General features: G+C 45.0%; 2 protein-coding genes across 2 annotated transcripts in view; one reads left to right on the forward strand and one right to left on the reverse strand.

Annotated features, from left to right (window-relative positions):
- Nucleotides 1–22,583, reverse strand: part of LOC131266702 (histone acetyltransferase KAT7) — a 63,475-nt gene extending 40,892 nt beyond the window's left edge. Inside the window, exons 1-5 of the mRNA XM_058269314.1 lie at nt 22,367–22,583; nt 22,109–22,298; nt 20,026–22,040; nt 19,763–19,957; nt 1,570–1,663 (exon numbers count right to left, since the gene is read on the reverse strand). Coding sequence (XP_058125297.1) covers nt 1,570–1,663; nt 19,763–19,957; nt 20,026–22,040; nt 22,109–22,298; nt 22,367–22,384 — 2,512 coding nt within the window. The 5' untranslated portion in view covers nt 22,385–22,583. The remainder of the gene's footprint in view (nt 1–1,569; nt 1,664–19,762; nt 19,958–20,025; nt 22,041–22,108; nt 22,299–22,366) is intronic.
- Nucleotides 22,584–23,154: 571 nt separating this feature from the next.
- LOC131262039 (glutaminyl-peptide cyclotransferase-like) lies at nt 23,155–25,094 on the forward strand. The gene is made up of 2 exons (XM_058263948.1): nt 23,155–23,337; nt 23,420–25,094. The coding sequence occupies exons 1-2, from the start codon at nt 23,254–23,256 to the stop codon at nt 24,356–24,358; spliced, it is 1,023 nt and encodes a 340-aa protein (XP_058119931.1). The 5' UTR covers nt 23,155–23,253; the 3' UTR covers nt 24,359–25,094.
- The last annotated feature ends 145 nt before the right edge of the window (nt 25,095–25,239 follow it).

Consider the following 25,239-nt stretch of genomic DNA (forward strand, 5'->3'; position numbering starts at 1 on the left):
ATGAAACGGATGTGGATAGTGACGTCATCGTACAGTTTCGCAAAATTAAATATTTATATGGAAAATGGAAATGTAAATGGGTGCTTCCAAATTTATCATCCATTTTCTTCAAGGTTGAAAGTCAGGAAAGCTTTAAGGAAGCTCAAAGTTCAAAGTATAGTTTCTTGCTAGTTTATAGTTTTACTAGATCATTTTGTTTGAACAATATACTTCTTATTTCTAATAGTAATTTTTACGATTTTTCCATTAACTACAATCCAACCACTAAAACCTTGTTCGATGAGTCACTCGACCTAATTAAATGCCAACTGTGTCAATACCCTCCTGCTTTCGGGCTTGGCGTGGGGCGTTTAACTGAGTGTGGAGGTCTCTCTTTCTGTCCAGGACGCAAAAAAAAACATCATCAAACACAAATATTGCAACCCCAAGGAAAATCAACCCCTGTTTTCTTTGCCACACATTTCCATTTGCGTGATAGTTTACCTTTGATAAGCAATATTACTACATGTGAACATATAAATGTTGCCCCCTCTCCTCCCAGCTCGCATGCCCCGCGCTTTCCCTTCGCTAACGTTTGCGAATATTTCTCGAGGTCATTCAACTCGCCCGAGGGGGAAAGGAAAGTGCGATTTCCGTGTTCGGCAGGGGTTGTTGAATGCTAATAAGACGGGGCATAAAACTGGAGGCTCCCAAAACGGAGCTCTGCCAAACCGGGACCCAGAAGGATAAAAGGAAAAACCATCACAACAAACTTCAATCGTGCTGGCTTTTGATCAGCTACGAACTACGAAACCCCAACTCCCGAGGCCTTAGGGGGGAGGGGTGCGCCGTCGATAGGGACGATAATGCCAAGGGATGATTGCAATCACGAGTACGGGTTTTAAAAAGAATAGCACATAATACGCAATCCTCGGGGCATGGTGGAATAAATTAAATCCATAACGTCGTCATTATTCTAATGCGAAACAACAACCCTTCCGCGAGTACTTTCTTTTCTGAAGCAAGGATAAGCGTATCCTGTGCGCAACGATATGAACGAAATCAAGCAAGTATGTTCGCCGTTTTTCAGGTGGCCAACAGTTTGTCACCCCTGTTTCACTACCGTAAACGTTGTTTAACAAACTGCTGCCGAATAAGGGACCCCAACATCGAAGGACCCCAATTTTTGTGCAGATCATAAAGCTTCCTTTTCTCCCCACCTTCCACAAGCTCCGGGACGATGTTATCGACCCCACAGGATCAAACATATGATGGGTCAGAAGCTAGCGGTCGGTCGGTTGGTCAACGACCAAGGACGCACGGTATGGTTCTGCGTCGGAAAAGGGACTAATCCGGGCGATCAGCGTCAGCGTGTTGCCGAACTCGAAACAGCGGTCTCCCGGAGCACAAAATGGCAAATGGGAAAAGTATGTAAATGTTTCGATTTTAACATATACTTCACCACAGCATACTGACTGACCCCTTCGGCCAAACCCATCGCTTGAATGGTCGTTGTCTCCAACGTATTTTCACAACTCGATTTCAAAACTATAATACCGATGTAAAGAGGATCATTCAAAGTGTACTTACTGAAGTCGATGAGCAATCGACCGTAACCTTTCCTTTGGTACGGTGGCAAGGTAAGGATGCAGGATACGTTGTAGTTGAGAAACGAATTCTTCTCCTGTCAAATATATATGATAAAAAACAACCAGAAACCGTTAGCGTTGGATGAACTCAAAAATGGTTGATTCAAATGAATTAGCATTAGAAACTAATTGATTCAAAACGAACTAAGCACGATGATAAAGGATAATGTAAAAATCGATCTAAAATTAAACTGTTTATGGATTTGTTTTAGTTGTAAAAACATAAAAAATCTATTCGAATGAGGAAATATTAAAATTTATCCCATGTTGTCACGAATCACATACATTCTATTAATCATGAAAAGGCGAAATAAATAACAACCAAATTTGCAATAAACATTAAAATATTGATATAAAAAAGTCCATAGAACATCGGACATCAAGTGATTTTTTAAATCTTCTATCGCGTGGAAATTTCTCTTGAATACAATGTCGTTTAAATGTTTTCACGAGGTGTATTTTTTATGTCAGAAAGCCCTACAAAAGAGGTCTGTACTTAATAACGTAATGTTTCGTTTATTCGTGTGGCATGGTGCATGATAACTCACCACTCAACTAACGATGACTTCACGTCCAAGTGGCACTCGTGTGGTGTTAAGCGAAAAGGAGTCTCATGTCAGACTAAACGGCAGGACATACCCCATGCTTGTCGATAACAGGCAAACCACCATGTCGCTACCGCAACACACATACCCACACCAACAAGAACACCATTTTGTACACCATAAATTAAAAAAGAAGGTCCTTAAGTGAACACCAACCAAAATGCAAGAGCGTCCCATTTTGCTGCATCTCAGACTGAAGGGCTCTTATCGTAGCATTTAAATTGGCTTCCAGTTTGCAGCTCTTTCCACAAACTAAAATAAGGCGTGAGGAAGAGGTTCATTTCAAAATTAATACGACTCACGATAGAAAGGATAAAAGAAACAATTAAAATGACGGAGCACCATTAAACAAGGACAGAAGAAAACATTTCCAATTAAGCAACCACCGATTTTGGAGAAGGAAAACCGTAATTTTATCACGAATTAAGTCGACGAAAATGTAATATTATTACTATTTATCACAGCGTGAGGAAAATATTTTGATAAAGCCCTTTCATTTGCTTATCCATCCATCGAATCAGATGATAACGACGCATACACGTTCATAAACTGCACTAATGAGATGAAAACATGTGTTCATGCTAACTTCAGATCTTTTACATAGAACCAACCACCAAAAAACAACCAACATGTCAAAAACTACAACACTACAAGCAATTAAAGCTTTTCCTTCGGTCTCGCATATGCCCGTCGCCGTGTGTCATGCGGGTAACGAACCCTCCTTCTTCCCGAGGGATGCAAATGGCAGATAAAAAAGTGTCTCAAAATTTATGCTCGTATTATGAAAAGCCAATTAATACGCAATGACGCACAGAGCATAACAGTAACGCAGTGTACTTGCAACCCTTTCCCCTTGCCAAGCAGCGGCCCCCCCATGGGCCGATCGTCATCAACTCCGATAGCGATCTTACAAACAAGAGTGTAAACAAATAAATTCGCTGTTGTAATTAGCCAACTAAGCTCGACACTACCGAAATGGGAAGTCTCTTTTGCCGGCTTTTTTTGGAGCCCGAAGGCCCGGGGCAAGAGATTTACGGGCACGGCGCTACGTTGCGCCTTCCGATTTCGTTGTGGTTAATGTCATTTTTTTTCATCAAAATTTTTGCCATTTTTCTGCACTCTCCCTGTGCTGTACGACGGTAGCTCGCTGCGACATCAGCACCCTTCAATTTGCATCAAATTATGGCACATTCGGGGGCCCACACAAGAAGGGGTGCGTTCAAGACCGGACATCACCGCTGGAGGCAGCCCCATTGTGGATGACTCGTTTTTTCAGTAATTTTTTCTTTTGGGATGGTGCACGTTGTTTTTGTTTTTTTTTTTTTTTGTGCACAAGTTTCGTATTTCAACCTCATGAAGCGCACAAGAACGAACTGCAAAACAGTTCATGTTTTTTTCTTTGGTTAAGTTTTTAATTCAACCGTCCAGAGCATCGAACTGACACCGACCCATAAGCCGCGCAGTACTAACAACAACTTGACATACTCAAAAAAACCTCAAATGGTTGGAAAAACACACACACACACACACACCAGAAAGCTTCCTATCTTATCTAAGCCATCTTCTGCGCTGAGCAGCTCATCAGCCGTGACCCTAGAGCGCAAGGAGTCCAAAACCTCCCTCAAAAGACGGAGCAAACACACTCAGATCACGATAACCATCTACTTCTGGCCCCATCGGTACACCCTTCGGGAGGGACATTAACTCCTTGACTTTAGCGTAAGCTGGTGGGGCTGATTGTGGTTTGTAACAAAAAAAAAATAATAGGGAAAGCGAAAGAAGGGAAGCACAGGCCACAAAAACTGTATTTGAGATACAACCCGAAAAAAAAAATGTTAAAATAATAACACCTCCATTTTCGTGCTGACGACGACGACGCCCGCTGTTGCTTTCCACTGCTTGCCTTTTATTGTCGCTAATAAATCTGATTCAATATATTTTGTTAATTGCATCTTATAAAACTTGACCCAACGGTGAGTGTGTTCAAATTTCTCCACACCACTTGCGCCATTTATTCCGCTCTGCCTCAGAGGGTGCGTATCGGTAAGGTGAGGTGTATCCAGCCTGCCCTTGAAGGTTCGAGTTCCTTTTTTAAGTTTGTCTTAACATAAATTTCACCATCTCTGCCTCCGACTGGTGCACTCATGGGACGGTGCATGGGTACATCGTCATCGGGTCAGGACGCATCGGGACGCGGAGAAAAAAAAACGAATAAAGGAAAATCGTGATGTCAATACCGAACCGCAACCGCCAAGCGGACCGACCCCCACCGCCTAATGGCACATGGCGTACCTATCCACCGACGGCTGCCGGCAATCCGGCACCGACATCCTTCGATGAAACGCGATGATGATAGTGTTGGCCGGTGTTTGGTGATAATGATAATCATCGGCGGATAGGGTCAAAACCGTCCCGTTTTCCCCCGGCGTAGCGGTGCCAGTGGTCCACACAGGAGTAAAGTGTTGGTGGTGTTAGGAAAAAGAAATATTTTACCATTTTTTACCACACCGTAAAGCCAACGGGTTTGAAGGTTTCGGAACGGTGCAGAAAAACTAACATAAAGTTATAAACCGTGTGCAATGGGTAAGAAAAAGTGAATGAAAACACCTTTTTACAACATAACGAACCGAAAGCACAAACTAACCCGGCTGGACCAAGAGCTATAGTTGTGAGCTACAAGAATGAAAATACAATCGAACGAAGAAAACTAGCCACTACGAAAAGACCGGTGGCAAATGGGCGCACACAAATGGCAGATGAATGTTAAGCTGAGAAAACAAGTGAATACCAACGGAGGCGAGAGAATCGGAATTAAAATTAAGTGCATAAAGCACCGAGAACCATTACCAGCTCTTATAAGCGAGAGAAAGACTGCTTCAATTCGTAATTTTAAAGTAAAAACTTAGAGAGGTCGTATAAAACTAAAACATAAAAGTCTTATGCAACTCCTTATCGTTATGCTCCACGAATCGTAGCATTTCAAAATAATAATATTTGCTATATACCACTGCAATTTGGAAACAACTATTCTGAACAAAGAATGTTACAAAATTCCAAATTAAAGAACAGCAAAATGTAATTAAACGTGTAAAATAATGATATCTTTGAAATTAAATTATCTTCTACCAACAGCCAAACGTTAATTTATGTTTCCATTATATTTGATCAAACATTAAAGCGTTTTAGAAAAAAATATTTAATTAATATCGAAACATTAGATGCTCGCAAAGTATAAATTAAGAGTTGGGTAGTCAAAGATGTGCCTACCAGTTGTTGCCGTTTTCATTTAAAACAATTCTACTTACGAAACCATAATTAATATAATAACCAATGCCATTAAAATGGAACACATTAACAAGTTGGATTTCATCAAAACAAAGCCAATCCTTTGGACATTCAATTATCAATTGAACTAATTCTGTAATAAAAATCATTTTAATCTCGGCGTTTCCTTTCCTGTCTGATTGAGTAACTCAACGGCTTTGTTGGTGTTTTTTTTTCAATGTTGTTTTCATTATGCTTATAATTATAACGATCGTCTCACGAAAACCAATACAGATCGCACCCTCTGCAACCCCACTCTGTTTCCTCTCACCCCAAATGCAAGGAAAATAAAATCGCTCGCTAATGGAAAGCATCAGGAAAGTTCGGTCCGGTTTTGACTCTTTTGCTTAAATTTTACGCTTCAGAATCCGTCTCTAGTGCTACGGAACATTAAGTCGGGTAATTTCCGGTGATATCTCCGGTGATACCTGCTGCTGCACCTTCCTCGAGGTTGGCCATTCATTACCGGGCATGGCCACAGCTTTGACACGGACACAAGGTACTACACTAGATGGCCGAGCGTCTGGCTAACCTTCGGCGCAAATTTCTACCACCCTCCCCTCGCCGCTCCAAGGGAGGGCGTCACAACAGTCACACTGGCGTCCGAGCGGATGCCTCCGTTGTTTTCGTTCCCAACAAGAGAAACGACCAAGAGAGATGCATGAAGGTAGGAACAAGTGCTAAGAAACACGGCCAGGCAGGCGGGAAAGGGTTTTACCTATTATCCAGACAAAATATGTGCTAATTTATGTACATTCATTGTGCGATTTTGAAAACCGGCCAACGATCGCCCATCGGTAGAATGGGGCAGGAGAGGGCTCCAAGAAGCCACGGCCGGTGGCAACGGCGTTGGGAAAACGCAGAATAGACATTGCCTATCTCTAACACGATTTTCACGACCTAACGGCCGCTCGCTAAGAAGGTGCACATCATGAACACATCAGCAAATAATGTTGCTCTATCGCTGGGATCATTAACCAAACCGCGCTTAGCTGGAAACAACCTACCGGGACGGGGGTGGGGGGGTATACGGGGGATGGGGTCGTTCTTGAATGGTTTTAATTGGCGGAGTGAAGGGATTTCGCTTGCCTTTTTTTTCTCGTTCGTCATCTTTTTATGAATGAAACCGTGTGGACCTGGGGCCAGAGAAGGCCTCACATTGGGATCAACGGGGGAAAAAAACTGTGGTGGAATGGCAAGTTTGAACGCCCAAGGTGCATATCAGAACCCGAAACGTACCGGACCAAAGATCTGTAAGCGTAAAAACTTATGAGCTACCGAAACTTCCAAGCACTCTGCCTCGACGGAGCGAATGAACTTTTTCGCTAACGTGTGGATATGGTTGAATGGCTTGCTCGGACAAATAGAAGAAACCTCTAGAGAAGGTAAGCGAGAGGAACGTAATTCAACCATGCAGTTTGAGAGATTAGTATTTAGTTTGTCCAAAACCCTCACAAAAGTGTTATTATAGGGTGTTGATCTTATGGAGTTTAAAGTAAGACTAATAAAAGAAACTGTCAGCTAAGGTATCGAATGACACAATATTTCTAAAATTTCGCATACAATTGAGGATTTATGCATTGAATTTTAGTTTTTGATAAATATCATCGCGCGATAGTGTTAAAAATAAAATTTAGTTAGTTCATAGCTATAGAAATTATGTTAGTGATTTGAAAAATAACTGTTGCGAGATGCATTTTTGACAGGGAGCATTTGGAACTATCTCTTGTTTCATTTAAATAATTTTAATTCACTATTAGTCATATTTAAAATATCACGTATTTATCGAATTATGTGAAACATTTATGAAAAATAACATGAAAACGTATTATTTCAATGTTGTTCTCCCATCGAACCAAATGTTTTTCAACTTTAATTTTGTTCTCTACAGAATATAAAACCAACCCTCCCTCATTTTGTACGTTTGAATGAAGCTTGTGAAGGTAAACGTCTTTAGATGATAATTTTTTTTATATCTTCTCCCAATCGATGTGTTGAATCATGTAACTTAAATGGTCACCACTAGTAGCAACAATAGCATTAATCAAATTGAAAAAAAAATATTTCCATTTTATTTAAAAAGGATCTTTTTATTATTCATCACTTTGCGTACTATACACACACCAGTGTGGTTTACTTCTGATAAAGAAATCATTTCATATGTAACGATTTATATGTTGCGCCCCAAGGCCCGCAAAACCTTGCTCGGCGTAGAGAAAACAAAATCTTTCTCGTTACAAAGAATGAAAAAGTGAAGGAAAAGAAATCTCATAAATATTCCCTTCACCCAGACTGACGATAATTTGTATTCAATTCAACGTTCAACCCCGTTGAAAAGCGTACAGGATTGCATGAAAGAAATATGATTTAAGCAAACAATCTCAAAAGCTGATTACACGCTGCACAAACCGTCCGTTCCGAGATGTTGAGCAAACAACGGATGCAGACTCGGGGCCTCTTGACATCTGGTCCAGGAAGGGGCCACTTCTGCGAGTGTATGTGTGTGTGTGACGGGAGTGGGTGCACCCGAAAAAGGCAGCAATACTTCTTCGTCTTAGCAGCACCCGGGCGAGTTGTCAGGTTAATTATGAGCTGAAAATTTATATGCCCTTTTTATTGTTGGGTAGGTTGCGCTTTTGCAGCAGCGGAGCGTCGCTGAATCGCATTTTTCTTTCCCCGTTTGGTGACAGCGATCTGCAGGCCGGGCTCGGACACCGTCCACTGGCTCTACCGAGGCGTAAAAAGGCGCAACGACTGGGCGACTTTTAGACGACACACAGCCCCAAAACCCCGTGAAATTATCCATTAACCTCGCGCGACCAATTGTTGGCTGTGTGTAGGTAGCTGACAGGAGCCCAGCTAAACGACAAATTGAGTGCCATAAATCTACCGCATATATAAATACATATTTGTTTTTACCTTAACCTGTTTCCAAGGGACGATAATGCCCAAGATCAGGTCACCAAACGCAAACGCAATGCTCGTGCAATGCCCGTAAAAGGAAGCGCAACTGCAACGGGTCCGGTCAATCCTTTTTGCTGCGGTCTTGAACGGAGCTACTCAACCCCGGCTAGGTCAGCGTCAGCTTCGGGAGACTTATGGCAGATAATTTACGTGCTGGCCCAACGGAACATCGCACCTTTTGCCTGCACTCTTGAAATGGCACCATAAATTATCGCCAAAAAACGTGCAGACTCATCTTCCCACGCGGTAGGTGTGAAAACGACGTGCGGGGTCAGGAAAAGTATAGTTGCGAGAAAAAAACGGCAAGCTTGCACATTTTCAAACAAAAACAACTCAGGTGTGATAAAAGAAACAAAAAGAGTTAAATGAGCAGAATTTTGATAGCTAAGCCTCACTAATTTCGTTTACCAAATCGTTTGCATAGCTGTTGCCACAACAATTTGGAAAATTGTGAAGAATTTGAAATTGTTTGAGATAGGGAAACACACCTCATATCTCTTAACAACACAAAAGAGCCATCTCAAAAAATGCCAAATTTTTTATCAACATCAAAACAATTCCATCAAATCTGAAACTTTAAGCCAATTGCTTCAAAAAAGCAATATTTAAAAAAAACACCCCACTGTTTTAGATTTATTTACATGTTCAAATATTATCATAAATAACCCACTTGAATTTTGTTCCGTTCGGCATAGAAATAATGAAATTTGCTATGATAGATAAAAATTAATCCTAGAGTTTAAAAAAATACACACACACACAAGTGATTCATATAGTTTCGAAATGGTCAAAAATAAAGCTTTTAAAAAATTTTAAAAAGCTGTTTGATACTTTGATTTACAGTTTGCAATTTATTTTCAGAAAATAAAATAATCGCATAGCAAAACAGAAACTCTGAGCAACCAATTTTATTGAAAAATTATACAGATGTAGACATTATCTACTTTAAACTATTTGTACTCACAACCACAATTGGGGTTGTACAGTAAAAATGATTTGTTCGGTTTCGTAAGTAAAATAGCACGAGAATAGCATATTTTCATCCCCCACGTATGGTGGCTTAGGTGCAGAATAATTGGTAACAATAATTAGAAATCTTCCCCTTCACCATATTCACTTGAGTTCGACCCTTCATCATGCCGTGAAGTGTACAAGCGAAGCGTCCCCGACCGTCGAATGTGCGCATTAGACAACTAGCCAAATTATTTCAACTAGTTTGCACCTTAAACACTACCATCGGAGCTGCCATGGCAATGGCGAAGAACAAAGCGACAAGTGGTTAAGATAGGTACCGATCGACCGGCGGTTCCGGCAAGTCGTTGCACTCCGGAGGACGAGCCTTCCGCGTCCGGTTCACACCCACACACATACCCACACAGCCCGGGAGTGTCCCGGAGCATCCATTGGCGTTGCACTAAACACCGTTCAAAACTGCCAAACTGCACCCAGTGGTGACCACCAGTTCATCACTCCTGTGGCATCCTGGGTGCGTGTGTGTTTTATCTCCCGGTGTGGCGGAACAAAGACCCCGATGGCAAGAGCGCTGCACTCGTGGTAGGGGCGTCGTTTGATCAAAACGCGGTAAGCGCCATCCTTTACACGAAACGTGGGTGGGTGGTTGGCCGTGGGTGGGAGGAACCCAAATCAATCAGCTAATTGGCATTTGCTTGTGCGTTGGTGCGACGAGACAGTTCCGGTGGAGCCGCTTTGGTGTGCGGGACGTGCGGACATTTATTTGCAACAACCCGCAGTTAATGAAGCATAAGCTTTGGAGGAGTGAAAAAAACGAAAATCATACACACAAGCACACACGCACGCGATCGAATGCGTACAGAAAACGACCTCCACCGTCAGGTTTTGCTCTGGTTTTTTTGCTCAACGCACTGGGTCTGTCCTGCATATGTCCCCTATGTCTGGGGACAAACACGTACCAAATCAGACGTAACTGCGACAGACAGACTCGAGCATCGCGCGTGGTAAGGGTGTCCGCATAGAGTTCCCCGGGCCAGCCCGTCAGTCTCGCGCGGTTTGAAGTGAATCAAGAAGTAGCGAAAAAAAAGCGTATAACTGTTAGTCTACCGACAGCCGGCGAAATATAATGCGCGCCACGCGCTCATCCACCATCGTCGTCTGGAATGATCCGTCGTTCCGTCGCGGGAAAACATAAACTCACACAATGGGACGCAATGGGGGGGGAGTGGGAATCGGTGCGGCATCAAATTTTATTATCCCGGTTTCCTATTGGTGCGACCCCCGCCCGCCCCCACCCCTGCCTTGGCTTCCATTATCCGCGTCTAGTACTTCCGTGTTCGCGTCGTAAAAACAGGAAAAGCGTTGCCCACACTTCAAGCCACCCCCGAAGGTTCTTTCACCCAGAGTGGGCTCGCGCAGGATTGTCTCAAACCGTTCGCCATATGCGGAACCAGCGGCTAGACCAACGCACCGCGGACACAGCAAACCGACCCGATCCCTGCAGCATCTACGATGCGTTTCCATTGCGCGCCATTCGCTGGCTTCCATTGAGGATGAGGATGAGTTCAAACGCGCGCATAGTGTTTCGCCCTTTGGCCAGACTCCCACGACCGACGCCAGACCTAGACATAGGCTTGTCGCATACAGCATCGACAAAACACACCCTCCCTCGCTCTCTCTTGATCTCTCTTTGCTCGGTACCGGCACCCCCATCACCATATTATCAACCGTTTATTAAATATATACATATTAAACACCCGGCACTGTCCACCCCCACCTTCCCCCAACTTTACGGATGGTTCGGGTGGAAAAATGTCCTCTTTATCCTCCGCCGGCCGGCGACCAGGAGTAACATCGCTTTCGATTCCGGGAGTAAATCTCTCCTTTCTATTCCACGGAAAACCCATAGTTCCCGCCAGTCTCGGGAGTTTTGAGGAAAAGGGGGAGAGAGAGAGTTGAGGGGGGAGGTATGGGCATGGCAGCAACGCCCGTGCCAAAAATGCTCGCCCTGGCGTCGATGGCCTCGGGAGCACGACTTTGGCCCGGGAAAACGCGTTCTCATCCTCCATCCGTCTGTTGCTGCTGCTGCTGCTGCCAACATCCTTAGGGGTTCGCCAGTCGCCAGACACACCACCGCCAGCCGTCGGCAGACACGCCGCAGAAATGAAAGGGCAATGACCGAATTTCTACCAGCCAGCCAGCCAGCCAGCCAGCCAGCCAATCAAAGCCCCCAGTCCCGCAGCAGCATCGATGGTTGTGGTTAGGGCAGTCTGCGAGTCTCGTTGACCTTCCCCATGGTCGTTTGGTTTGCCGGGAAGTCTTGCCAACAGCAGCAGCAGCAGCAGCAGGATACCCACACGTGTCCTTCGTCTGGAGTCTGCATGCCGGAACCGTTGCGTCACAAACACAAACGCTCGCCACATAGAGAGAGCGTGGGGTGCGTCTACCTTGTTACCGACGCCAACCGGATGTGGTAGTAGTTGTAGTACACACAATAAGAAGAGTACACCCGGCGGAGGTAGCAACAGCCATTGTCAGAGTCTGGTTCTGAATGGAGAAAGAACGAAAGCCCCAACACACAAACACACACCTTTCAGTGAGATGTGAACAGATCGTACGCAAAGATGGGAAACCAGCTCGGAAAAACCTCGTAGAACGTAGACCCCGGTTGTGTTGCACATCCCAGGATCCTCGGGGGAGGGTTCATCCCCGTCTGGCAAACCTCAGCGTTGAGAGATGAACGATACCACCACCATGACCAATTGGCTACATACACCGGAGAAAGAGAAAGAATTCCGCAACCCAGAGCAAGTATCAAACCTCCATCAGGTTGGGAGCAACAAGGATCAACCGTTTTGCAACGCCAAACCAACACACCTTCGTATAACTAGTTGACTCTGCGTGGACGTGTGCGAACCTATGTACACCGAGGGACGCCACAGACAGTTCGCTGGCCCAGCTGGCCGGTGCAGACAAAATATATGTGTGTGGCGTACCGGCCAAAAACCGGATCGTGGTGATGCCGTCATCATCTCTTGGCGAGGATAACCAGAGTCAACTCCACAACCACACACACACACACAAACACCAGGAATAAGGCGCGCAATTCTGGCCACACACAGCCACAATGCAGCAGCAGCAGCAGCTGTATCCTTCCGTTCCGACATGGATACCAGTGCCGCAGGACCCGCAGGGCGATTTGCAAGGATTCTCTAGCAGCACCGGGAGAGCACCGGGTTGCGATGGGAGTCGCCCCGGGGTGGTTATTTACTTTACCCGATGAGGGATGCATGTTTTCCCGCTTCTACTTGTTGGTCTGCTCTCTGTCTGTGACTACAGCCCAAAAATTGGACACAACAACAAAAAAGAAGGCGAAACGAACAAGCGCGTGTCTGGCGATGCCGACGGCTAGGGCGTACGTACGTACTACTACTCGTCCTTCACCTTCACCCAGTCAGCGCCGGAGAGGGAACCGGACCGGGGCGGAAAGGTGGTTACTCTGTCTGTGGCACTTATTTTTTTTTTGTTCGAACATTGGTTTTGCATATTTTTTTTCGTCTCGCTGTTGATTGTACAATTGAACGCGAATAATGAGGAGTTTATGGGGCGTCTACATCTAATTTCTCTTTTAATTATCTACTATGCTGCAAGTACAACAAATCTCGACGATGGATTTCAAATAGAAATGTAAGTAACTAAAATAGAATGAGACTATCTAAATCAAAGGAAACACTTGATTTTACTTGATGTAATGTGAAGAGGAAATTGGCTGATTTGGAAATGTAAGAAACTAATATCAACATGGCTAAATGACATCCATCCAGTGGCTATACCATCAGTATTGTTTATTTATCGACAGAAATAGGTACGCAAACATCAAATACTTTGAAAGTTGAATGAATTTATGGTTGGCCAACCTATAAATATTTAGTTGGTTTTTAAACCTAACAAAGGCTAGAATTTTAATGGTTATTTACAATTATTCTCTTATGCGCTCGTTTAGATCATGTAATTGCCCTAGTTCGTTCATTTAGAACTAAAACTTATATACTTCAGGACATCTCAAAAAGAAAATTCTCAGGACTTAGTTTAGAAAATTGCGATCTAAAGGAGGTTTGAGTTCATCTTATTCGTTTTCAAACGGTTATTATTCCGCTTTTGCTCTCATCCGTTCCGAATGTCCTTGCGTACATCCTTGGGCCTAAAATAGGGAAGAACTTCTTCACGAATGCGAAACAACAAAAAAACAACACACACACACAGGAAGAACGGATTGATTTGACGCAAAACCGACGACGAAGAGTGGAATCGAAACGGCAGGAGATGAACAAAAAATGACAAAACGAGACAAGCGCGCGGGAACCAGCCGAAAGGGCCAAGGATTCCGGAAGCTGGAAGGGATTCGGGTACGCAGTTATGTATACAATGCCCTCGTCGATGTACATTCCACCCGTCGTCGGCACCCATTGTTCGCCCCATTTCCCTGGCCATCTTTCCGCTGCCCGAAGGATCAAGGATCCCGTTCGTATGTTCTGTCGCGCGCTCTCGCTGTCTCTATCTCTCTCTCTCTTCTCGTACCTCTTGCCCTCACCGATACCCTCCCCGCTAGCCTGTCTGCTATCACGCGACAACGACGACGGGGTTTTGCGCTCGCTAACGGCACCCCAAAAAAGCGTTTTCCCATTTCAAACCCAAACTCACCCTCCCTTACGCGGGTTTCTCGCTCTCGCACTCCATCATCTCGCACTCCCGATCAACGTCCTTGCAGTCAAAACAGTCCGCCCGTCCCGCCGCCCGACCCCTCGTTTCAGCCCGCGGACACGGGCACCCAGCACTCTCGCACGCCGGCCGGGATGAAGGATCGCGCTAACGCCACGCGTTCGAAAACCGGAGCAAAACCGAACCGCACCGAACCGAGTTTGGGGTCATTGAAATTTTGATTGCATCTCGTTTGCAACAGTCTGGCCGCCGTCTGGCGGGAGGCTGGGGCAGACGGGCCGCACCAGAAGCGGTTGGGAGGGGGGGCATTTTTATTTTTCCTACAAGAGTGGAAGAGAGAGAGGGATGGGAGAAAGAAAAACGCGCAGAATATTGCGAGACTGAAACGCGAAACAAAAAATGAAAAAGGATCCGCACCAAAGGAAACCCACCCAACCCGGCTCTCGACCCGGAGAGAGTGGGAGGTAAAAGTAATAAAATCGATGGGCAATTTTTTTCGTGACATTCTGCTTTATTTATATCATCGTCGGCGGAATCAACGACATAAGTCAACTTAGAAGCCAAAATAAAAACAAACATACAACCTTCCCTGCTGCTGTTAAAATAATCGATACCGTTCGTCCTTGCGGGAAGCATCCCTCCCCGGCCAGGGAGAGAAGAAGATGACACGTGACTAGGTGTGTGCGTGTGTGTGCAAGTTTGTGGTTGTAAATTTTACAAAACTTTCCAACCAGACGGATGGTAAAAGGGGGTTCCGGAACTGGGTGTTGCGGTTTTTGCTTTTTTCTTTTTCCGATAGGCCAACGTACCGAGAGAACCACACTACCCCCGGACGACGTCACACCCATTTGTCTCGGGCAGGACGGTTGACGGTGCTGACTTTCCCACCGGAGAGTATGGGCTGCGTCTAGACAAGATCGGGCCCGAAAAATAACAACCCTGGCCAAACGAGGACTGGAGGATGTGAACGGCGGGGAGGGCGTGACGGGATAGGAGTTGCACAAAGTTAACCCCAGACGTCTGGTGCGGTCAACGATGACGCTGCTGCCGCTTCCAAGACGACAGACGACGGCGACGAGCAAAAAAGGGCCGGCCGGATCGAAGACCGGGAGAAAAAAAATGGGGCTAAAAGGAAAAACCAGTACAAGGAGTACTATACTCCCTTTTTTCATGAAGGGAAAGAAAGTCAAGCCCATAACAACCAACGCAATGGCCTCGCTTTATGTCTCCCAGCAATCAGCATCCTGATACAACCGTGGCCGCTCCTCGCCTGTCTATTTACTCCACGCATTGCAAAGTTCATTGACCAAATCATTGCAGCGCATCGTACGATGCTCCGTGCTCAGTCCCCGGGATGGACCGACAACAGCAGCAGCAGCAGCAGCATCCGCCCGGATGCAGATGCCCGGTTCGGGCGTTGCGCAAATCGGGTCCCAGCGAAGGCGGTTGCGAGCCTTTTTTTCCCCCGAGCGCTTGTACATACGTACGCGGGCGTCTCCTCGCAGAGGCAGACAGGCAGACATAAACAATCACAAACAAGTACATATACACACCGTCCTGGGAGATGCACGATGGGGTGATTCGCCCTATCCGATCCGTAACTAACATTGTTGCACCAGGTTTCGGTGCAGTTCCGAACATGCACACGAGCGAGTGAGTAAGGCGGCAAAGATGAAAGATCGGAACTCGGCCTTCCGCGTACGATGTTATGCACTTCCGGTGGTTGGCCTTTCACGTCGATGTACACATACCCACACACACACATTTAGCGACATGTTCATTGCATACATTCACACCTTTTACCAGTTCGCAAGAAAAACATCGCACCATTCCTATGCAAACTCCTCTTTTCGAGAGCCTTCGTAACGCAACGTGTGGCAGGGAGCGATGGAGGCGCCTGGTGGTACGCGCGAGTCATCGAAGGCTTTCTGGAGGGTTTTTTTCTTTATCGGCGAACTCAAACCATTGACCGTTTCAGTAACGAGTTGGAATAAATTTATATTTTACATAAAACATTGAAAAGCACTACCCGCTACTTCTAGTTGGAGATAGCATCAAGGATGCACCACGACGAAAAGGATCGTTAAACGATGTTGAAGCGATTCAAAAATGAATTAAACCATCTGCAGTCGGGCGATCGGTTTAAGGATTCTAATCCACAAATGGATAGATATCTTTGAAGCATTGAAGAGCCTTTCTTTACACATTACCGAAAGGATTCAAAATGTGTATTTAAAGGAACTAATGTCACGTATGACTTTATTTTTTTTTATCAAAAGTCTAATAAAATAAGGCTAATGATGAATTGTAAATTTGTGATTTTTCTGCAACAATTGCATACAGTTTTATCGAGTTTATTTATGCTTTGGTTAGCTGTAAATTTGAAAGCATAAATAAAGTACGATAAGTCGTGCTCCGGTTTGGATGATCCTGATATCCATGCAAATTGATAGATTGGCATGTCAAATATTACAAACAGTGTTAATGTATTTATATTATACATTAAAAAACATTTGAAAAGAAAACATTGGTTGTTTTCCCTCAAGCAGAATCAGTACGAAATATTCCAAACGGAATGTCAGACTATGGGAAAATCTTACTTAACGCCACAACCATTTGCACTCCAAAAAGGATTCCCAGAATGCACAAAGCACTCGAGATGGTACTACTACGCCGTACGCTGGACAATTCCGCCACCATCGGTTGCACACTTCGCTTTCGCCGTCCGGTCCTGCTAGGTGTGAATGGAAATGGAAAATTGGAAAATTTCAAACCAATTTCACCAACTACAACAATCCATGGAAAGCTCCTGTCGACGGCCACCATCACCACGACCAGTCAAATGCACAACAGATTGTCACTCTCCCTCTCTGCCCCCTCCGGCCCTCTAGAGATCGGTTGTAAGCCAGCTTGCACCGAAAGTATAAAGTATCACACAATATTGAAAGAGGAAAAACTAAACCCCTCCCGGATTAAGCGGACCAACCTCGTTCCACCCACAAGTCATCATACCGATGATGAGAATTTTGCATGCAGAACGTTGCTAGGGCCGGGAGAAAAAAGAAACAAGAAGCACTAGAAGGAACCAGCGCGTTTGAACCAGCCAAGCGTACCCCGTTTACGGGGATTTGACCGGTGCTAAATATGCGATCGGCCAGGACACACGACACCCAACGGAAGGAACTAAAGGAGGAAGATAGTTCTGCAAAGGGTGAACAATCCAGAATCCGCAACCGACGAGAGAAATGTCGACGACTACTTAAGCCAAGCGAAAATGGTGAGAATAATGGAACGGATGGCGTGCATAATGGCACCCGGGGAAAAAATGGTTTGCGAGTGCTTCGCGAATGTGCATCTATTCCTGATGTACCCAAATGTTTTCCTTTGTGTTCAAGTAGCTGTATATAGTTTTATTGTTTTTAGGGGTTTTCTTATGAGCTTGAAATTAAATTAAATTCACACCATGCTCTCAAAAATGGCACTTCCATGGTGCCAAGTTTAAGGATAGTACGTTCAAATAAATCATTCCCACACTCCCGTCCAGGCCAGAGGACGTTTTGCACACCTTGCACCAAATATACAAACACACCTTAGACCGCATCGGAAGTACAAATGATGCAACGGTGGCTCGTATCGCGTGGAAAAACTTCCCAGTCGCCAGGGAGAGGCGAAAAAGCGCAGTAAAATAATTAAAAACCAAACAGTCCTGCTTCATCAGCATAGCCCTTGTCCATCCTGGGTACGTGGAAAGTGGTTTTCAAACGACTGGGTTCGATCGGAGACGCGAACGCGAGGAGATGGAAACCAACCCACACTCCATTCAAGCGGTTCCGTAACCGAACTTTGGTCGCCGATCCCGGTTGTGAGACGGGGTTGTGGTGTGACGAACCAGGAAGCAAAAACCTTCACTTCCGCCATTCGTTTCGCGGATGAGAGAAGTGTGCACCGGTTGAATGGATACGAGAAGATACGAGTGAACAACCATCGGAAGCAGGAACAGGAACCGACGTCGTATCTTTGGACGGGAAAAGGAGAGGTTTGTATTCTGGTGGTTTATGAACTCTCTCTCGCTTTCTCGAAAAGCACCGTGGCCATTGACCTCGGCAGACGGGCGTTTACCAGGGAGCCATCGGGCTCGTGGCGCTGTAGCTACATTTTCGGCTCACATCCGCTGGCCAAACTCAAGACTACCACCAACGAGCAGAATGATGCTGTGAGCGACGACGCTGATCGTGCGATGATTTGAGCTGAAACCCATTCTAGCCCATTCCAGCCCATTCCATCCCATTCCAGCACATTCCAGCCCATTCCCGCGATCTGATTTGGCTTCTATTTTAGGGATTCTCTTTAGTATGACGCTCTCTCGTGTTTCAAGGTTCATTGTCATCCATATTTCTCTTCTTCCGCGAAGCATGTTTCGAAGGTTTTTGGCAAGCCGAGGTACACCTTTAGGCTTACAATTATGTTTCAGGTAATTAAGGATGTTATTCTTTTGTCAGGTATCAGATGCAGTCTGGCATGCCTGGTAACACGAGTTATTTAAAAAAGCAATAATTTAAAAATTAATTCACAAAATAAATTGTTCCAACAGTTGTTGATACTTGCGTAACACAATCTTTTAAAACATTGTTAAATGATTCAGCTATTTAGGCTACTTTTTATTTCAACTTCCAACGAACCTCTTTTTTTTAATGGACAAAACAAGATCGTAGATGGCTTGGTTGTAATCCAGCAGCGGTTTGGGTTAGAATATGTGCATGAGATGACCAAAACCCGACCGCACTAGCTTATGGTTGAAATTAAAGATTTTCATGGAAATGTCGGCTTCGCTTATTACAGAGGGTTTGAGATAGGAATTGAATCCGAGCTGTACTAGTTGAAGAAGTTAGGTACACACTTAGGTACTTCATGAGATCGTGATGAATGACCAAGTGACAACAGCAGCAATGCCTGTTTAAATGGGCTCTCGAATCAACAATTATTCTATTCTTACTCGCGAATCATTGTTGATTTGAGATGAGGTCAATGGTTGATTAGAGCCTGCATCGATCAATCTATCGTTTGTCAATGTTTAAATTTTGCCCGAAAAATCAGCTCCCAATTAAGCAAAGAAATAAAATGTTTAACGAAAAATTACTAGCTTAGCAATAAAAATCGTATCGAATAGACTATGTGCTATAGTGTTACTCTAATCAGTTGACGAATTCAAATAAAACTGTAGATTTTACATCGATTATATACCACAATATTCTTGCTAACAAATGTTTTTGACTGCTCTCTGGTATTATTCTTAAATGAGGACATAACTCGAATATATTGCCCCCGATAATAAACGATCGATCGATTCAAGATGTCGAATTAAACATGGAAAAACAATGGAACAATGTTTTGGAGCCTTGCATTGGGAAGAATTTCACAAGCTGTTAGCACACTAATAACGATTAGAAAAGAAATATCAATAATAATAAGCTTACATAAATTGTAACCGCTCCCAAAGAAATGAATCCGTTTCGAGTTCCGTTCGAATGTGTTAAAACCAATTTAGCTTACCTTGCTGAAATATCCCACCGTGTGGCAGCCGTCACTATCCGCTAGCGTCATCACGTAGAACAGGAACGGTTCCACATCGTAGTACAGTGTTTTGTGGTCCAGGAAAAACTTTGCCAGCAAACACAGATGCTGACAGTATTGCTTGTGCCGTTTCCCGTCCACCTGCCACACGCCAAGCTTTCCTTTGCGATAGATCTACAAGACATAATCAATATTAGTGGACGTTTTTCAACAATGATATTCGAATAAAACGCATGTTGTACCTCATCACCAGGCGGATGTCGCCAGACACACTTGGCCGCATGACGCTTCATGCCCACCTCCGACTTTTGATAGCGCAGGCAAAACTCGCACAGATACAATTTCGGTAGCCGCGTGGCATCGTCCGGGTAGGGCGACTGGTACCAGACCTGCATGCAGTGTCGCCCCATCGAGATGTATTTCGTGCCCTTCCCGGTCACCATATCACCGAGCTCCTTCTCGATACTTTCGCTAGCCAGTGCCTGTGCCTCACGGAACAGCTGAAGATCGTAATCCGGTACGATCCCGTCTAAATTGGGCTCGGGTTCGATTTCGTTCCCTTCTTGATCGAGCAGCGGTTTCGGACGCTCGGTTCCTGGGGCCGGCGGTGGCGGTGGTGTTGGTTTAAACCGTGCCCTTATATCACGTATCTTCTGGGCGTAAATTTTCTGCTCCGGGGTTTGTATCTTTTTAGAATTTTCGTACACCGGAACCGAACGGCGCCGTTCTTCTTCACGCTGCTTGCGTTCCACCAGGAGCTGTTTCGTTTGGTCAGCGTTCATGTTGTGGTACATCGGACACGCTTCGAGGGTGAAATGCCTCTCGAACTGTCCACCCATGTGCCCGAGCGAGTCGCAATGTTCCAACGGGCAACGCCGTTCAACCGGCGTCTCCTCGACGGGCAACTCCTTTGGCGGTGGTTTATCGTTCGTCCGCTTGCTCGATGACAGCAGCGAGTTGGAGATATTGTTTTTCGCCTTCCCCTTCGTTGGGACACCCGGTGGTTTCTTTACCGGACTTTTGGATGCCGACCGCTTCACACTGTCCGCATCGGAATCAGTTTCGGACGCGTTCTTCCCCAGCAAATGCTTCGATTTGCGCGTGCTAGCGGACCGAGTGAGTTTTCGCGTCTGTTTTGTCGTTTCCGTCTCGGAATCCGAACCCGCCGCCAGGCCATCCTTTGGGTCGTTTTTCTGAGGTGTCCTTTCAAGCAGTCGCTTCATGGTGCTGTTTGCTTTTTTCAACTGTTGTGCCGTTGCGCCGGCCGATGGCGACGAATCGTCGGATGACTCCGTTTCGGAATCGGACGTTTCACTGGAGGAAGTGTCGCTCGAGCTGGATGTGGCCGACGAAAGGGCGTCGATGGGAGATTTCACCGTTTTCGACGCAGCAACCGAAGGTGTGGCCACTTTTGATGATGAATTGCTCGTTCCCGGCTGTGGTTTGACTTGTGCGACCGGTTTCTGCTGTGCGGCATTGGATTGTCCTACCTGAGAAGCTTTCCGTGGACGGCCTCGTCCACGTTGTTGTGCCGCCGGGACTGCAGACGTTCCGGAAGCGGGCGTATTCTTATCGCAGACATCCGAACTAGGCCCCGTAGATGGTAAGGTTGCGTTTCCACTAGTCGAGCTGGAACTCGACGTTCGCCTATCTTTTAAATCCGGCTTTTCCGGAGCATTCTCGTCGCCCGACTCGGAAGAGTTTACGGGCGAAAATATGCTCTTTTTCTTTGCCTTCGACGCAGTACCGACTTGTGATGCTGTTCCAGTTGAACCTGGTTTTTTCACACCGGAATTTGTACCGGTACCATTGTTGTTGGATTTGTGCAAACTCTTCACCACCGTGCTCGCCTTGGCGGCTCCCTTGGTGACGGGAGTAGGATTCTGATGGTGCTGCTGCTGCTGCTGCTGTTTGATAACCGACGGGGGAACTTTACCTCCGGTAATTGGTGGCGCTGAAGGTCCACCGGATTTCTCCTTTCCCTGCACGGCGGCAGTCGGTTTCTTTTTGCCCGTGTCGACTGCGGTTCCCTTCTTCTGCCCACCGGCATTTTGTGATTTATTTGCAGTTGGCTCAAAATCATCCTCATCGCTAGATGATATTGAACTTTTCGAAAGCTTCTGCTGCTTGATTGGAATCGGTTTATCTTTGATCGTGTGATCCGGTTTATTGGCGGGATTTGCCGTTTTGTTCGTGCCACCACCAATTTCCGAACTGCGACGACGAGCGATTTTGTCGTTTACTTTCGCTGGTGGAGCTAAAAATAAGCAAACAAAAAGGTGTGTCACAGTTTCACCAACGTCAAGTAGGCATAGATTTGCGTACCATTACCACTGGCAGCATTTGTAGCCGCACCATTACCACTGTTAGCAGGCCTTGGCGTTGGTTCTTGCGAACTGGACGAATCACTTTCACTGCTGGAGCTTACCGAATCCGAACCGCGTGTGCTTCCCGAATCTGTGCTGGAGCTGGAATCCGATGAGCTACCGCTGCTGGATTCGGTTGTGCTTGTCGACTGCGATGGCCAAGAGGATCAAATGTAAGTAAGCTTCCGTTATTCTTTTATAAGATGAAAGTGCTTACCTTCTTGCGATGCGGCATTGCTGTAGACACTTACAATAACCGAAAACACCAAAATAGTTTCCGCGCCTTTCCACCTCACATAAGCAGGGTTGTTTACGTTTCAACGCAACAGAATGCAACAGAATTCCTTTTTCGAGAGGTTTCTGCTTCACGTTGAACCACGATACGACCTAAATAACTCTTTTTACACAACAATTTCCACTGCCCAGCACAAGCACTTCACAATCGCTCTATTTGAAGCACCGGCCGGACCTAAAATTCTCGGAAAATCCGTGCCAATTGTTCCGATCAAAACATTTGACGAGAAACAATTTTCCATCCTCGGCATCACAACACAACATCCCATAGGCTAGCTGGGAGTGAAACAAGCCGATGACAGTTTGGTAAACGTTTGACAAATGCATGCTTTTTTTTGTTTTTATTTAATTTTTCGGTAAATTTCGTGAATTCAACTTCAGTACACGCAACAATTAATAAAAGTTGCTAGTTAAATTGACTAACCCATAGTTGCAGGTAGAAAATGTTTTCTAAATGGTAGAAAAATGTTTTGGCATATTCGAAATAAATTAACTTTGAAAATTTAAACAAATTTATATAAATCAAAATTATGTCCATTATAGCCCAAACGAAAAACACCAAATAATATTAAAATCAAGTTAAAAATATGTTGTTGTTGGATTGTTGGTAAAAAATAGACGCAATTAGCTTCAGCTCCATTAGCTTCGGGGCTGTTTGTTTACATTGAGTACGTCCATAAAATACGAAAAACAGTCGCAGTCAGACCGCACTCGCTGGACAATCAGCACGTTTGTAATCCGCGAGGAACGTACGGCCCCAACCGTAGCAGGATCTAATCACACCTCGTAGATATCAATCATACAGTTAAAATGCCACGAGTTCATACGTTCCTGTTTTTGATAGTGATTGCGTTCCTACATTCCGATGCCCAGACTGGCACCCCAAAGAAGGTGGTAAGTAGCGTTTGGATATCATTATTGACGTCAAACGGCCTTGAGCGATCACCTGAATCGTTTCAATTATTTTCGCTTCCAGCAAACGCACCCTCCAGCGATTGTTTCCACGAGTGGCCTACAGAGACTGGCAAACGCACCGATGGACAATTTACAGCAGGCCTTGGAGCAACTGCTCGTCGAGCGAGTCGTCGGCACACCGGGCCATGAAACGGTGAAAAACTATATAATCGATCAGATGAAGGCACTTGGGTGGACCGTAGATTTGGATGAATTTGATGACACAGCACCGATCGTTGGAAAGCAGCGGTTTACAAATATAATTGCCTCGGTCAACCCCGACGCGGAACGAAACCTCGTGCTGGCCTGCCACTATGACAGTAAATATTTCCCCGGACAGAAGTTTATCGGTGCAACGGATTCGGCTGTGCCTTGTGCAATGCTACTCTCAATTGCTGCCTCCCTCAGTCCACTTCTCGAAACCATGAAAGACAAAAAGGATCTCAACCTGCAGTTTATTTTCTTCGATGGTGAGGAAGCCTTCCAGAGTTGGAGTGCCACCGATTCAATTTACGGAGCACGTCACCTGGCGGAACGCTGGGAGAAGGAAGATCGTCTCAAACGAATGGACGTCCTGGTCCTGCTCGATCTGCTCGGCACCCCGGAGCCCAATTTCTACAGCTACTTCGCGGAAACAGAGAACTGGTACGTGCAGCTGCTGTCGGCCGAGCGACGCCTGGATGAGTTGGGCCATCTGGAGAACTACAGCACTAGCAGTGTATCCCCGACGCAACGCACCATTGCCTACTTCAAACCACATTCCTATACCGCCCATATCGAGGATGACCATATTCCGTTCCTCCAGCGTGGGGTCCCAGTCCTGCACATCATTCCTAGCCCATTCCCAGACGTGTGGCACAAGCTGGAGGATAACGGTGATATCGTTGACCTACCGACGGTGCACAATTTGATAAGAATTTTCCGCGTATTCATTGCGGAATATATTCACCTTCCCTTGTGACGGTTAAAAACGGAGTTGTAGGCCACGTGTTTAGGTAAAATTCGCTTACGTCCAAAATGTACTTATGGTGCATACCTAACTACACCCCGTGAAATTGTAACTTGTTTTTTTTTATTACCATGATTTTATTGAAGTTTTGAATCGAAGAAACAAAAACACCAACGAAGCACAATCTTAAAATTTTACCAAACGGAGCATATCGAAAAAACAACTAATTGAAACCATTGTGCAATACACAACTATTGTTGATTCAACTGTATTAACGACGTAAAATTGATTGTTGAATAAAAAATATACAACACCGTTAAAATGATGTATAAAAAAGAATCAGTAAGTGTTTTTGAAGCACGTGTTTCCATACAAAATGGTGCAGCTGTTTAAATTCAGAAGCATGTTTTTCTTTCTTTCCGCTCCCCATTTACACATACTGACACGGCTATTAACTAGGGCAAAAGGGTAACAATAAGGGCTCGTGCATTTTGATAAAACTACGATTTATCAAGCGTGCATTCGATAGAAAAATAGTTAAATATTCATGCATTATCATGATGCTATTGAAATAAGTTTGTAATAATTTCCATTCGATGTCAGTATAACAATGTTAATGCATTTTTATGCGTTTCAATTCTTTCTTCAATTTTACGATCATTTGCAAGAGCTAGTAGAAAATTTATTTCGTATCATAGATGAGATTAAATGTTTCGGGGAGTTGGAAATTGGATAAAAAAAATTATTTTAAAAATGTTAATCTAGAAGAAATAAATTTTATACGTGGTAACGATAATCTACGTTATTTCACTTACCCTTACTTACTTAGTACTTCTCCGGAATAATTGCAGCGAAAACATCAACTTCCAATCGTCGATGAAAATCTAGAACGT

Source organism: Anopheles coustani, chromosome 2, assembly GCF_943734705.1.
Source record: "Anopheles coustani chromosome 2, idAnoCousDA_361_x.2, whole genome shotgun sequence".
Lineage (NCBI taxonomy): Eukaryota > Metazoa > Arthropoda > Insecta > Diptera > Culicidae > Anopheles > Anopheles coustani.